We start from the raw sequence: 16,493 nt of genomic DNA on the forward strand, positions 1-16,493 counted from the left end.
GTTTCATTTGTTGCCAAAAAAAAAAAAAAAATCAGACCCTCTGGAGTGGTACCTAACTGGTAATATGCTTTAAAGCTTCCCACGAGATTCCAATGTATAGCTAAAGTTGAGAGCCATGGGGTTAGATAATTCCTAAAGCCCCACAAGCTATAACAATCTATGATTTGAATAAGTTATGTGGGACAATATAGTCTATTCGTATGCCATTGAAATGCTTCCCTTGAGTCTAGAGATTGTTTAGAAGAGCTTCTCTAAGGATTTGTTAGACTCTTGACTGCTAAATTCTAACAGGTATCTGGGCACCATGGCCTTTAGAACCTAGACCTAAAGACGAAAAGAAAAAGCTGCTTAGTTTAGTTTTGTTGTTATTTTTTTTTTCTAAAAAATAGCAGCTTAGCTACTTAGTCTTTCAAAGGGACGAACATATTCCCAATTGAATTGATTCTTAGTGTTTTTTCATATTGTCAACAATACAGAGGAAAAAAACCTCTCCCTAGTATTCTCTGTAAGCAAAGCCAATAGATATATGCTTGAGGTCAATCCATCTCAGTGGGAGTTGGAAGTGGAGATGATCAGGGACATTAACTCTCCTCCGATACTATCTTTCTGAAAAAGATAGCACAGCTGTATGGGTGCAAAATAAGTCAGAGCTTTGGAGGGCTTTACAATTTTTACTTTGACAAAAACCTTCACAACAACCCTGTGAGGTAGGTGTATTGTTCCCCTGTATTACTGAGGAAGAACAACCTGAGGCTCAGAAGTTAAGCAACTTCCCTCCTCAAACCGTGAATAAATGGCAGAGCTGGGACTTGAGCCTGCACTCCTATCCTTCATTCTATTGGCACTGCTCTCAGTACTTTGGGTGAGGAACAGGTCTGGGGATCAGAAAACTTGGTATTTGAGTCCCTCTGGCTATAAGGAAAACCTCAAGAACTTGTTAAGCATCTGCTTTCTGCTCCATCAATATGGGGTGATAGCTCCTACATTCCCTCTGGGTGAGAATGAGAAAGCACATATATGAGTCCTCATGCCTATTTCCATGTAAGATGCGGCCTGACCTAACACTTTCCTGCATCTCAGCTGCAAGTGATTATTAGGTGCCTCTGAGGGAGGAAGCCAGGCTAATATAGCCTTCATGTAATCACAGTGAAGGTGATCTACATAACAAAGTTCTCCAACATGCAATCAACTCTATGCTACTAAAAACAAATCTTCATTAAAGATAGTTTCCTCAAAATAATCTACAATCCTACATAACTTTAATAAGCTTTATAGTAAAAAGTAGTCAAATAAACTATTAAAACTTGCAATAGAAAAGCAGGACTATGTAAGCTGAAATGAGAGTTCCCCATTGGAAAGCTTCATTTGAGGGATACTTTTAATACAGTTTTTTAAAAAGCCATACTTACCATTGTTTTCAAGCCGAAGATGAAATCTGTTAGCCACAGGAGCCACTGTGTATGATGTCAATGGACTGTAGCCATTGTCCAAAGCCCACCTGACTAGATTCTCTTGGGTTGAAGGAATGTCATCTCGTATTGATTTGGTCATTATCATGGATCTTTCACTCTCTTTCCCAAAGCCAATACTGTTAGGAGCCTGAAGATAGTAGCAAAATTTCACTTATGAGTCTAAACAGTGCTTTAGATAAGAATAATTAAATATCTAAAACAAATAGAGTCTATATTGTATATGAAGAAATTATTCTTTTAATCCCTATTTTCCTTGGACTAAGAATATGAACACTGATGTGGAAAAAAAAAAATATATATATATATATAATCCTCACCAGAGGATATGTTTATTGATTTTGGAGAGACTGGAAGTGGGAGAGAGAGAAACACTGATGTGAGAGAGAAACATGGATCAGTTGCCTACCCCACATACCCTGATCCCCGCAACCTAGGTATGTGTCCTAACTGGGAATCGAACCTGCAACCTTTTTGGTGTACAAGACGATGCTCCAACTAATCAAGCCACCCAGCAAGGGCTGATGCAAAAATATTTAACAACAGATTAAGAGAAATCTATTCATGCTGTTTGATCATAGCATTTGGGTTGCTTATGTTGATAAAAATAATCTAATGATAGCTAAGCTACATACTAAGTATATCTAGTATGTTATTGGAGAGTTAACGTTTAAACTATTAACACACACACACACACCCCAAATATGTATGTATACTGAACTTTCCCTTATTTTTATTTATACAGATGTGAATGTTATATATAAAAAAAAGTCTGTTTCTACTTCCTGTAGCCTAGATTTACATGAAAGAAAGCACAACCTAGTTACTTCAGTAGTAACTAGGAGACTATCTCATCTATGTAAACTATTAAATTCATATGGTGAAACCATTGTTTATATTTCATTTACAATTTATGATCTATTTAGCAATCCTGTAATTGTACTCATCTGCCAATTCCATTAACTGAATAGGCTTAGATCTTATGCTCTAAATATTAGTTAATTTAGGTTACCGTGCCTCTAAATCAATATTTTATCCAGCAAAACAAATCAGTCTTAAAATTGGCTTTCACTTGGTAATCAGTTACAAAATTAAAACTGAATGATAGAAATCTTTCCAAGAAAGGACCTAAGAGGACTCTGAGGAACCAGGACATGGGAGGTAATTTTCCAACCACCTCTGACTCCTGCAGCAGTGATCGCGTCAGATGATGAGGGAGCTGACTGCGGCACAGAGGACCCCAGCGGGAAGGCCCGAATTGTCAACAACTGCTCCACAGGCTGAAAGCCCTGCCAGCCGGCAGATTATGGCACTTCCATGCTGCATAAAAATCACTTTAATTTCCATGCCCAATGCTCTTCTCCTCATACATACAGCATTTTCCCTAAATTCCCCATTTGTTTCCCATTCTGTTTGCCCCTAACATGACGAAATGTTAATCCTTTCCCACTGCAAAACCGTAGAGGATTCACAGGCTCTAAGTTCTCTTGGCCTCTTTGGTTGTGGGAGATTGGCTGAGCACACATTTTCAATTCAGAGGTTAAAGGAGCTCACCCAGTATGTTTTTCTATGACCCAAGGTGCTTATCTGAGAGAAAAAAAAACTGCCACACTGGGCAGGCACAGTCATGCGCAAAGGGACAGACGGCTTCAACCAAGTTCTGTGGCCATTTGCAAAAAACAACAACAAAACAAATCTCAGCTTCATAGGTTCGGAATATTCTAACTCTCATTCTGATTCAAAGAAAACTCCCCGAGGGAAGGAAGGGTTAAAAATAGAAAGAAAACTAAACCGAGGTAAAGAAGGATCCAATCTGTTCTTACAACTTTTTATTCATTTAGTCAACAGCAGTCTCTTAAGCACAGCTTCTTCCCAGCCTTTCAAAGCAGCGTGTCGTTTTGATTGGCTGGGGCTGCTTGGCCTCATCTGCCCTCGTCTTTCATGTTGTTGGACAGCTGAGAAAATACTGTATTTCCAGAATACTATCATCATAACTGCCACCTGTCCTTTCTGTACCCATGTGGAGTGATTTGTTTACACCTTTCCACATGAAATCTGGGAGCTGTCAGTACAGCTCACATTGATTATGCCTTGGGATTTACAAGGCTACAAATCTATCTACACGTTTGTGAAGCCGCGAGGCTTGGAGCAATGGCAGGCAAGTTGGTTGCCAGCAATGAGTGAATTTCTCACCCTGTATTTCTGGGAGTCCCCAGGGTTTCCCAAGGCCTCGGCGTAGCTACTCCAATGGGAGTGTTCAAGGGGGTCTCCAAATACCACTGCCACCTTTCCCACTCACAGCTTCACGAAGGATGATGAGCTAGAAAACTCTGAGTGCCTCCACCTCCTCCCCAACCCTCAACACACATTTGCATCAGAACTGTTGGTGTAGGGGAGGGGCCTGAGGGAAGGGCTGGGCGGAAAGTGTGGTCCATATTCCCACTGGGATGAAAAAATGTCTAAGAACAAACTGGCTATTGCCAACCTTGAAGTCCTAAGGCCATGAAATAGTACAACCATAAATTTCTAACACGTTTCCTCCATCTATTCTTTTGTTTTGGAGGTTCTTCCAAAATGTGATTATGCATAGTCCGTAAGAACCTAACGGAAAAGCCAGAGCATGCACAGCAAGGCAGACACTTCTGGAATTCCCTTCTTGCCCACAGCACAACATTTGCATCTCTTTGGACCATTGTGTCATTTGGAGGGTTCATTCTGCGCACACCCCACCCTTCACACATACACGTCATCCATGCTCTTCTTTAAATTACCCCATCTAGTTCCTTACAATCATTTAGTAGACAATTTTCTTTGTTTTCACTTTGTTTAGAGAAGTTAATTGCTCCTATAGACAAACTTTCAAGGGTTGCTTACAGAAGAAAGATGAACTCCCTTTGTAAGGCACGCGTACTGTGCTAGGAGCTTTACCTAGCTTATCTCATTTAATGTCCTCTAAAATATAAGGAGACAGGCATTGCTGTCTCTCTGCTGGAGAAGGGGAACCTGAGGCTCACAGAAGTTTAGAAGACTGGCTGAGAACTCACCCGGTGCAGGCAGTGTGCCACGTATATTAGATGAAATACCCAGTGCCCACTTAGCAAATACTTGTTAAATGAATAAATGAACAAATGAATAAACTCTGTTAAACCTCACAATTACTCTCAAGATGACTACTATCATCGTATCCATTTCACAGCTAAGGAAACAGACTAGATCAGCCGTGGGCAAACTACGGCCCGCGGGCCGGATCCGGCCCGTTTGAAATGAATAAAACTAAAAAAAAAAAAAAGACCGTACCCTTTTATGTAATGATGTTTACTTTGAATTTATATTAGTTCACACAAACACTCCATCCATGCTTTTGTTCCGGCCCTCCTGTCCAGTTTAAGAACCCATTGTGGCCCTCGAGTCAAAAAGTTTGCCCACCCCTGGACTAGATAGAGTTCAACTGGCTTACTCAGTCTCAACTGGGAGTACTGACAATTGGAGATGGGATTTGAATCCAGCCCTGTCTGGCAACAAAGCCAGGACTCTTTCCACTCTACCATACTGTCTTTAAAGGACATACTAGAAACAAGGTCACTATAAACCATGTTCCTCTTTCTAAGCACGAATATATGCCTTCTTATTAGTAGGTAACTTTCCCTCACAGCACAGTCAGAATTCACATCTGAGACAGGGAGTTAGGAAATCACAAAGCATGAAACTGATTGGGGGAATAAAAAAGAACATCATGAAACATTACCTAATTGTTTAGTAATGCTGTCATGCATTGTCCAAAATTGGCCTGGAACAGGAGCACGGCCAAGGAGAGAAATATAAACAGATCTTACACTGAGATGAGCAATCTCCAATTTGTAGAAGTGGAGACATTAAGAGCGAACCCCAGGACTGCCACGGGCCAGGCACTCATACTCAGTGAGCGACAGAGCACTGGGTCGGGGCTGAGAGAACATTTACACAAGAACTCCAGCAGGGAAATAAAATGTACCGTATGTTTTTGTCTTTCAAAGCTTGATTCCCTTTCCTGTTGTTGTTACTCTGAAATTAAAAACATTTGATTGGTGTGCCAGGCAGCAAAGGTTGCAGACACCTCAGGTCACCAACATCCCTCACATGCCATGCCAGGGAAGGCAACCAACACAGCTCTGACTTCACAAAATCACTGCTGGGCCTTGTGCTCAACACCAAATTAATGTATCATCATTACACAGGATGGCTTGCTTGGATGCTTTCAAAGTTTAAAAGAAAAAAACCACAGGAACCAGAAACGATTACTTTAAATTAAGATGTGTGTGTTCGTGGCTTTGCCTGCTGCCTCTGGTGAGCGCCTGTACATGACGTTGCCTAGGGGACCACTGGTTTTGCTCTCTGCTGTATCACACGAAGGTGCCATGAAGAAATAATACCCAAACCAAAGGCTTTCCTCTCCCAAAACACTGAAAACAAAACACCCCCTCCAATGGATTCAATGCAGATGCAGAAAGACGAACTGGCCACAATTTTTAAAAAAGACAGTGCACAAAAATGTGAGCCTGCAAAAGAGATGCTAAAGAGGTTATTATCTTCTTAAAAATCAGAAGGGGGATTTTTCTTCGACTTTCGTTATGATTTGCTCCAATATTCTGTCAAATAGTCATTTCCCTAAACGTATTTGAAAAAGTTTCATTTTACCAAATTTCAACATTCAACTTTTCAAGAACTAGTTGCTGTTTGCCTATCAGGCCAACCAGCTACACCCCTTCGGCATATTTCCTTCATGAAACATATGCTTAGGGAACAGGTTGGGGGCGGGGTTTCTCTAGTGTCATCCCACTCACGTTTCCATTATTGTGAATCTACGATCGGTGTTTCGCCCTGAGAAAAGACATGCCAATATCACGTGTTTAACTCAAAAGTCGAGTCCTGGGTCTTCCAGGACTCAATCATGAAGGCTGAATTGTATTCATTATCTTATACTTACCCTGCTGGGAAACGCACCAATATATTTCAGGCATGTCACATGGGACAAGCGAGGTCCAGAGAGGTTACGGGACTGGCCCAAGGCCACAGTTTGTAAATGGCAGAGTCTGCACTCAAATCTGACCCCAGAAGCCATCATTTTAACCATCGCTCTATGCATCCTCATCAGGAGGAGCCAAGGAGCAGGTTATTTTACAAAGTGGAAAATTGCTGAAAGAGCTGAGAGAGAGTCCAAGGAGGCAGAAACTTGACAATAATACCACATATAAACATGGCTTAAATGACTGCCAGTCATCAAAACAAAGAAATGCTCAACCAACTTACAACAACTTTCAGGCTTCCCTTAACATCGAAAGATTTGATCACCCAGTTGACAGACTTCTTGCACTTTAAGATCAAGATGAGATTTTTGACCACCTCAGGATCCTTTCGAGAAGGTCTTATGTCAATTATGATATCCACCTGGAAAGCACTGGGAGTGGAAAACAAAGGCAGAGTTAGGGCCCAAATGCCAGAAAGTTGCAACTATCTTCCTTCTTCCAAGTCTTCATGTTTCCAGTGTCTGGCCAGTTGATTAAAAAGCTGGAGCTGATCCCAGGCAAATGACATGTGCAAAACAGATTGTTAGTGCACACACAACAAAACAGCCTTACATAACAATAGGAAAATATGCCGCTGATAATTAGGCACTCATATTTTTCTCCTCTTTGAGGGGGGAAAAAAAAAGGGTGGTTAATGCAGCCACTGTTTGAAATGGACTTGACCAAATCAGAAGAGTTTGCTTTTGAAGCAAAATTATTGCTTTTGCAACCTTCAACACCTTTAGTGCTTCCGTGTGTAACTTTCCCTAATGCTATATGTTCAAAATCCTTCAAGACCAGAAGTGGGCAGCAGTTTGATGAGTGGGAGATGGCAGGGAGGAGGGAGGAATGGCAGTAATAAAAATAGGTAACTTCAGAATAAGAGGCAAAAGTCTGAAGAATTTCTTGACTTATATAATAAGGTTTGCTTAAGCCATTAACATTTGCTACCGAATCCTATCTGCACTTACTTTCCCAAACTTCTGGATATACAGTTATTAAAATAAAGAAAACAGATGACCAACCAAGTGATTACTGGAAAATTGATGAACACAACCCAAACTTTGAAGAATTCAGTATAAAAGAGAATTTTTACCAAACAATAATATCTCTGTCATTCCGAATTTAAAGGAAAGTCTTTCCATTGTGGTTTTACACAATTGTAAAGAATAAAATGAATGATATGAACGAAGCCTTTGGCTTAATATTGCAGCATTGTTTGCCATATTGCTTCTATTCTCATTCCCTTTTAATTTTTCACAAAATTCTCCATGTGGGACAGAATGGAATCTTACCAAAACTCAGCTGTAGTTGATTCATTTTTTAAAAATCAAAATTTGATTAGAATTTTAACTTCAACATCCCTCTACAATATAAATTGACATTTTTAAGTCATTAGTCCACATGAAATGCAGGCTAAAGTGGAAGAAGAGCTAACTTTTCCCCCTTTTTATTTCTTTTTTTAAAGAAAGGGAGGGTTAAACTTATTCCCTGTTCATTCTTGAAAGGGAGGGTTAAACTTCCAGGCCTGACTCAGGAAGTTGAGGGGGGAGGGGAAGAAGGGGCACAAGGGAGGGGTAAGTTACATCTAACAGCTGTTTGGCCTGTCACTATGAAGGGCCACCCCCAACACGCATACACACAGCTTGGAAGTAAGCAGTTATGAGTGCAAAGGTGCTTTGATGACACTAGGAACAGGACTCTACAAACACAGGATGTTATTCAAATAATAATTATGGTGATAAGACACATTTTGTAATTTTCTTACCAAGGATAACCTCCTAGGACAGCGGTTCTCAACCTGTGGGTCGCGACCCCTTTGGCGGTCGAACGACCCTTTCACAGGGGTCACCTAAGACCATCCTGCATATCAGATATTTACATTACAATTCATAACAGTAGCAACATTACAGTTATGAAGTAGCAACGAAAATAATTTTATGGTTGGGTCACAACATGAGGAACTGTATTTAAAGGGCCAGAAGGTTGAGAACCACTGTCCTAGGAGATAATGATAGATCAGGAATGACTGTGTCCTGAGGGGAAGGTGTGTGGGAGAGGGCAATGGGGGGAAAAAGGATATATGTAATACTTTCAACAATAAAGATTTATTAAAAATAATAAAACCAATAAATTTTTTTACATTATTATTATTTTTTAAATGACTGTGTCCTATTAATTGGTACCAAGAAGTTTGGAATAGGCTTCAGGAACTCAACTGCAATGGAAAGGACCTAGAGACAGAGGCAGAAAATAAGACGGACTGCGGGTGACTTTCCTCGCTTCTTAAGGCTTCTGTGAATCTCACCCCAAGCATGGGCTCCTGCCCTTCCACACAGGAAGGGCCGCCCCTCTCCCTGCCTCCAGTCAAGAAAGGTATTTATTTTCATCTCGTCTCCGTTCAAAACACACACTCACTCACCTGTAGGGGTTAGAGTTGGGGGTGATTAACTCAATGATATGCACTTCCTTGTCCCGGGGCTGCCTGGATATCACACACCCTTCTGCTGCTTTGGGCTGAAGGTACTCAGCCAGGTAATTGAGCGAGAGGAAATTCTTCCCTATGTTGCACGCAGGAGGGAACACTTGATCTGAAAGGAGAGAAGCGCAGAACAACCTGTGGAACCACCGATCTCCATGGTAACCAGATTCAAAAGAAAGAAGGGCAGGGCACAAGGACCATGAGTGCCGAGGAGGGGGTCTGAGATGCCTCCCCTCTGGTCACCAGTGACCTCCTACTGATCCGACTTTAGTGGCCTCTTTTGGTCTAAATCCCCTCCTTTCCTCTTCTCTGGGATACTTCTTGGTCCTCGTCCATTTCCTCACGTATCTCTCAGGCTCTTTCACGGGTTCCTCCGCCTCCGCTCATCCTTTACACACTGGTGGTCCTCAGTCCTAGGTGCACATCAGAATCCACCACCCCAGGGAGTGTGATCCAGAAGCCCCAGGGGAGCCTAGCAGCTTTCTTTGTGAAAAGCTGCACAGTTGATCCTGACAGAACACCAAGGCTACGAACCTCATTTCCCTCGTCCATCTTTCTGTCTCCTATTCTTCCTGCATGACCTCAATCACTGCCATAGCTCCACGTGTTCCCAGATCACGGGGCCTTTTCTGAGCTGCAGACCGGCACTGTCATCTATCTACCCAGCACCTCCCGCCTAAACACCCACTGAAGATTTCAGTCAGCACACCCCACACTGCCTCCAATGAGCTATCCTACCCCCGTATGCTCCTCCTTGGCTATTTGTTACCACACTTCATAGGAGAGCCAGCTACCTAGTTAACCTCTGGTCCACCACGCACAACAAATCATTCCCTCATATTTATTCCTCGCAGCACTTGATACTCTCAGGACTGAAGGCAGGAGCTTGCAGAACGCAATGAGGGCAGACTCTCATCCTGTCCCACAATCCTGACCCAGATGACTACTGTTTCTATGGCGCTGTACAGTTTACAAGGTGCTCTCACAAGCACCGTCTCGCTGTGCGAGGGCTGCTCGTCACCCCCACCAGGGAAAGTGATGCAAGGCCCCAGGTCAGAAGACACTCCCCCAGTGGCACCCGCCGCTTGCACAGCACTGTGGTTGATGGGATCTCCATTCGGTGGTTTAAACGTTTAAACAGACTTGAAACTGCTGGCATTGTGACAGCTGGGACCAGTGTCAAGGAAGTTCTAGGTGCAGCAAACCCTTTTCAGAAGGGGTAATTAATCAGAGCCCTGGCACTTTAATGAAACACACTTCTGCCCTTCTCATTTAATGGACAGGATGCCAGGGTTCAAATTCACGTGCGCGTCTCACCGGGGAGCGGGGAATCAGCCCAGGAGGCCCCAAGCTTGGGTTGATCATTCCCTCCCTCACCCCTGCCCAATGTGTGCTACCTCCCTCGTGCGGAAGTGCACAGCACACACTGTGGCAACAGGGCCCCATGCACCATGGCACCCCCAGAGCCATCCCTAGAACAGAGGGGACCAGAGGAGCTCCCCGCCTGCAGCTCCTTCCAAGAGAGCGTTAGCTCTGCATTCTGCATTCTTCCCTAACGACCCCCTCAGAGAGAGAAGAGCCGGGGCTCCGCCAACTCGTGCTGCTGGAGCAGCCTCCCGCCACATCTGCTGAGGGGTGTGCCAGATGAGCAGATGAAGAATGCACACCCTGCAGCTGCGGCCCTGTGGATGCCTCCCCCAGATCACAGGACGGAAAATGATACTGGGGCGGCAAGGCTGAAACTTCATTAAGAAGCAGAGGGTGTGTGGATGGGCCAGGACAGGCCACTCTCGAACTCCGGAGACTAGGACCCTCCTGGGACTCCGGCCTCTAAATCCAGTTCACAGGGGTACCCGGTAGGGTAGGTCCATGGTATAGGTTTCCTGAATTACCTAACGGTGATGTGAGATTTGAAACATTCACAAAGCACTCACCTACACTGTGACCCTCCTAAGCCACCAGGAAAGGTTGAATTGTTTAAAAGTTGCTGTTATTAAGGGCTCAGATGCCATTGCCACTAAGTTGAATAAGCTAACCACTTTTTATTGTGTATGTGTGCGTGCGTATGTGTGCATGTGTGCGTGCGTGCGTGCTTGTGCGTGTGTGTGTGTGTGTGTGATTTTCCCCCCAAATGACCTTCTGCATGCCTGGCATCAAAACTTACATCAACTGCCAAGTAGAAAGGAAACCACAAAGGGGAATCCCCGGGTAGAAACCTGGCATGTTTGGGGTGGGGGAGGGGCAGTCACATGCTTATTTGTATTTCAGGAAAGGGCTGACAAATGACTTTGAGACCTTGAATGATATTCTCTGAGCCTGGGAGGTGGTGCAAACTCCAAATTTTCCTGCTGCAGAAACTGAGGCTCCAGCGGTAAATCTGAGAGCTGCTTGGCTGGGATAAGCACCAGGAACTCTGCAGTCCTTCCCCTCAGGTTAGAGCCGACGTTCTCAGACATTAGTGAGCCCCAGAATCACCTCCAGTGCCCCTTCAAACATGGGTGACCGGACCCACCCCCAGAGTTTCCGATTCAGGGGCCCAGGGTGGGCCTGATATTTCTAACAAGTTCCCAAGTGACAGGGAGGCCGCAGGGGTGGGGCCCACGCTTTGAGAACTACTGAGGCTAGAGCAAGAGGAGGCTGGGGTCCCTGGGTTGTAGGGTAGAGAAAGGTCGGTTTCTGGGAAGCTAGTTGAAGAGGCTTGCTCAGTCAACTCAAACCCATGGGGAGACACCTCATCGCCTCATGGTCCATTGACAGCCCTAACCCAGGACTCGCATTCCCTTTAGCTGTCCCTCTCCATGGTGTGGGCCAAAGACTTAGCCCCAACTGGTGGCTACAGTCAAGTGTCAGGGGCTCCAACGGTGTGACCAAGGAGTAAACCAGGTTTTACTGGACTAGATACCACATCCTTCCCCGACCCAGTGTGTGGCCTTGGGAAGTCACTGAGTCCCTCACCCGAAGAGCAGGGGATGGCTGGCCACCGGGGCTTGTGCACAGACAAGAGAACAGAGCCCAGCATTCTAAATGTTACCGAAACACATTTTCTTATTCTAACAAATTCCAACGGGGGTCATCAACACTCTTTCTCGCTGCTAGAATTGTTTCAGAAATGCAGCCCATTGTCCAGGGCTTAGAGCCATTGTGAAAAGAGATGTTTTATCTTGTTCCAAATGGACCTGACTTCTATTATGAGCTACCTGACTAGCATGACAGTTTAGCAACAAACTTCAACTTTTTAAACCCGAATCTCATCTCAAACTCCTCCTCTCTTTACTCTGCTGAATAATCCTTTCCATCCAGGTGGCCCACTGTCATTTTCAGGTTCTGCTTATTCCGCTAAGACTTCACACACACCATCAGGCAAAACGCACTAGACTCAAGAGTCAGGAAACCTGGGTTTGAGTTCTGGCTTTGCCACGTGCTAGTCATGTGGATTTGAGCAAGTTAGCTTCACCCTCCACTAACCCCTCTGTAAAAGAACCGAAATAATGGCCTCCTGGGATTCCTGGCGGGGTTGGGCGGGGCGGGTGCATTCAAAAGCACCTGCTGTGGCCTCTGCACACAGCACACACTCCAACGTCAGTGCCCACCTTTCCTGCGTCTGTCAAACAGCCCAGATCCAAAAAGGGCTGGGCGCAGGCACGCAGTAACCCCTGGGAGCTGCCGTGCTGCGTGCAGAGGGGGTGGTAGCCGCTGTAAATGCACCAGAAAGCAGATGGATGCTGAGAACCTGAAGTGCAGTTTTCACACAATCACCTGACTCTAACAAGGGCCCTTTCACAAGAGTCATTATTTCTAGTAATTTATGGGGGTTCCAAACATATTCCACTAGAAATAATAATGAAAAAAGTTATTAAAAATAATAGGCTTCCAAAATTGAGTCACAGAATATTTATATCCCTCTGCACGGCAAGGAAATTAAAATGGGCGATCTTCTATCAAGGCTATACAGTTAGTTGCTTTCTCTAATAATTTACCCTTGCACCAGGCCTTAGTATTAAAAATATATGCAAGCAGTTTTCCTCTGCTGTTGTCCAAAATTTAACTGACATCTCAAAATCATCAACTGACATCAGCTTCAAATGTTTGCAAAATAATAGGTAAGAAGAAGCCCTAACTGCTGACCCATCCTGCCAGCAACTCCTTCATACCCCCAGTGATCACCTCCTTCCCCACACTCTCGGCTTCTCGCCCGCCACTCACCTTTTCTAACTTCTGTGTATGGCTGTCCCCAACCATCAGCAAATACTTGCAACTTTACCTTCAAAATATGGGACATATCAGGTGACCCCTTCCCGGCCAGCAGCCTGCAGCCGCTGTCCATGCAGCCACCACCTCCACAGGCGACCGGCCTCCCGCCTGACAGCGCAGGAGCTCCTTACCCCCCCCCACCCCCACCCCACTCCTCTCCCAACCAGGCTACTCCCCCATTTCTCACTTGGCCATGTTAGCTCAGAAGGAAAATGGGAAGGAGGGGACGCGGGGGGAACGGGCCCCAGGGATCCCTTAGGTCCCTGCCAGCTCCGACATTCTGTAATTACATGATTCCTTACCCTAACCACCTGGTCTCAGGAAAAAAAAACAATGGACTGCCGTAAATCAGCCATTAACTGAAATCACATAAAATTTACCTTCCCCCACTTTAATATAAATGTTTCGTGCTATCTTGAGTTCAGTGAACGAAGTGACTGCTCCATACTCCTTTCGGGCCCAGTTTAACAGATGTTCATTTCCATGTGGGAAGCTCCTTTCTTCTGTTTTTGCTGACAACGAGAAGTTTCTGGATGAGAACTGGACCACAGAACCCTCAGACACCTAGAGGAAAGAGAATTGCACATTGAACGTGGTGCAGTCACCTGGAGCTGAGTCATACTTAGCACTTAGCAGACAACTGATGGGTATCTGTCAATCCACTCTCTTCCCTTGTCCCACAGGCAGGTTATCTTTTTTCAGCAGCCGATTACAGAATAACCTCAAGGCTACTTCTCCCCGCTAATGAAAAAGCTACCGAGGACACAGGGTGTCCCTTTACATTTTTAAAGAACTTTGTGGGGACAGATTGCAGAGTTGCTGCAGTCTGTATCATATGAAATATCATGGCTATTTTCCAGATATCTAAATTGAAGACCCATCTTTCAAAGTGTTTCAAGTCAAGTCTTGGTGAGTGTCGTCATGGGCTTGGAATGAATGGGCTTCAGGATCAGGGCAAGCAATCCCCAAGTCCTGCTAGCAGGGCAACTAGACTTCCAAGTCTTCCCCTGCTGCGGTATCACCGCCGCAGGGACACAGCAAGAGCCCCTCCGGATTATGTTCTCCTGAGCACAGAGATACCAAGAATGGCCAGAGAGTGCCAGTCTTCTACCCCTTACACTACTCCTGGCAGTGAGATGAATGTGCATTCAGTTTATTTTTTAAGACCCCCCCCCCCATTCCCACAGATAATGAAGTCAAGAGGCTGTTAGACTCAGCCTAATAAAACTTTGGCGACCACACTCTTGCTGAACATATTTAAACGACCGCTGACCTAGCAAATGGCTCATCCACAACTGAGAAGCCCTGTCCTGGCGGGCACTGAGGGATCCATAATTTGAAAAACAGTCATAGGTCAGGCCCAGGATGGGCACCTCGAAGCTTCCTCTACACCAGGGCTCCTTCACCAGAGGGGATTGTCACACTGGGAGAGAGGAGCTACTGGCAGCTAGCACATGGAGACCAGGGTGCCGCTGAATATCCTACAGGAATACACAGGGCAGCTCCCACTATAAAGAATTATCCAAATGTCCACAGTGCTGCGACTGAGAAATCCTGGTCTGTATTTTGGACTGTCTGAATGTTACTACCACTCAAACATCTCCTGGGTCCCCAAACTGACAGCTCTTTCTTTATTTAAAGTACTTAATGAAGAATAAGAGAACCTTTCTGGTTTGGATTGGCTTGGGAGGACCAGAACTAATTATTAATAACCTGACCATAAACTATGACCACTCACAGTAGTCATCATTTGTTGAACACCTACTATGTCTTAAGCTCCACATAGTGCTATCAAGTGTGGTAAAGACATTTGCTAAATGTCCCAATGCCAGTTATAAATAAAACCAATGGGTACCGCTTAGCTTCTGCCTTGTTTTGACATCGCCTGCATAAGAAAAACCCCCTGAGCCTGGACAGCGTGGCTCAGTGGTTGAGTGTCGACTTATGAACCAGGAGGTCATGGTTCGATTCCCAGTCAAGGTACATGCCCGGGTTGTGGGCTCAATCCCCAGTGCGGAGGGTGCAGAAGGCAGCCAATCAATGATTCTCTCTCATCATTAATGTTTCTATCTCTCTCTTCCTCTCTGTAATCAATAAAAATATACATTTTTTAAAAAAAGAAGAAAACCTCTGAGCCATTTACCTGCCAAACAATTGCCATGCCAACCTATGTATAAATCATCTGAGGCTCAGCTACTTATCAACACGCAACTTCAAACAATGTTTATCTGGTTTTCTGACTTAAGCTCTGCAGTAAAATCTTCTTTACACTGAAAAGCACTTGTGTTAAAAAGTCATTTTTATCATTTTAAAAAAAAAGAAGAAAACCTCTGAGCCATTTACCTGCCAAACAATTGCCATGCCAACCTATGTATAAATCATCTGAGGCTCAGCTACTTATCAACACGCAACTTCAAACAATGTTTATCTGGTTTTCTGACTTAAGCTCTGCAGTAAAATCTTCTTTACACTGAAAAGCACTTGTGTTAAAAAGTCATTTTTATGCGGCCTGTCACCGAAACAATCCACAGCAGTCCAGAGGCCTCTGTCCCACGGCCAGCACAGTGCTGAATGCTTAGGCAAGCATCCCTGGATGTTCTGTTCCTTTTGTTCTCATTCATGTTATGGCCATAAAATAAATCCCCCGGGTTTTAAATACGTTATACACAGAGTGCATTTCTTCAAAGTGGAAGGTGGGATACGTCACCCTGGAACATTCCGGAGGCAAGAATGTGAACAGCGTCGGTAAGAGGAGAAATAGGGAGCAGCTCCGGAATGTATCCTGAAGTAACCGAAGAGTGATAGCATGGGGTAGCCAGGAACTCCTGGCCGATCCCTCCAGGCACCAATCAGCCCTGCTCTCCTCAGCCTTCTCCCGGGCCAGCAGCAACAAGGGTCCTACCTTCAGGGCTGAGGGATTTGGAAAAGGAGTTACTGCCACTCCTCAGGCACATTCTGGTAAGGAAGTAAAGCTGCCAGGAGCAGTGAAGTGTCCCTGACTGTAGGTCAGTGGAAACTTTCTGTGTGGCAAGGGGTTAGTCAGCACTCCCACTGGCCACCAGTTCCAGCTCTGAAAAGGCCTCTCCCAACCCCCAGCTAGTTTTAGAAGATCCTGTCATTTCCACCCGACCCTCAGGAACACCTACAAGGTGATTTCCCTGGCAGAGAAGAGGGAATCTCAGAGAAGCTGATGCTCATCAAGGTCAGAGGACGGCACCGGGGCGAGCTCAGAACAGGAGACTGACTCCT

The 16,493-nt window shown here is 44.8% G+C and overlaps 1 protein-coding gene across 3 annotated transcripts in view; it reads right to left on the reverse strand.

Moving 5' to 3' along the window:
* TGFBR3 (transforming growth factor, beta receptor III) overlaps positions 1-16,493 on the reverse strand; it is a 173,802-nt gene that overhangs the window by 34,802 nt on the left and 122,507 nt on the right. For all 3 annotated transcript variants that reach the window (XM_014550038.1, XM_005878957.2, XM_014550039.1), the window contains 4 exons: positions 13,625-13,808; positions 8,934-9,102; positions 6,756-6,903; positions 1,410-1,599 (listed from right to left, as the gene is read on the reverse strand). In XM_014550038.1, coding sequence (XP_014405524.1) covers positions 1,410-1,599; positions 6,756-6,903; positions 8,934-9,102; positions 13,625-13,808 — 691 coding nt within the window. The remainder of the gene's footprint in view (positions 1-1,409; positions 1,600-6,755; positions 6,904-8,933; positions 9,103-13,624; positions 13,809-16,493) is intronic.

The sequence above is a fragment of the Myotis brandtii genome, unplaced genomic scaffold (assembly GCF_000412655.1).
Source record: "Myotis brandtii unplaced genomic scaffold, ASM41265v1 scaffold58, whole genome shotgun sequence".
NCBI lineage: Eukaryota > Metazoa > Chordata > Mammalia > Chiroptera > Vespertilionidae > Myotis > Myotis brandtii.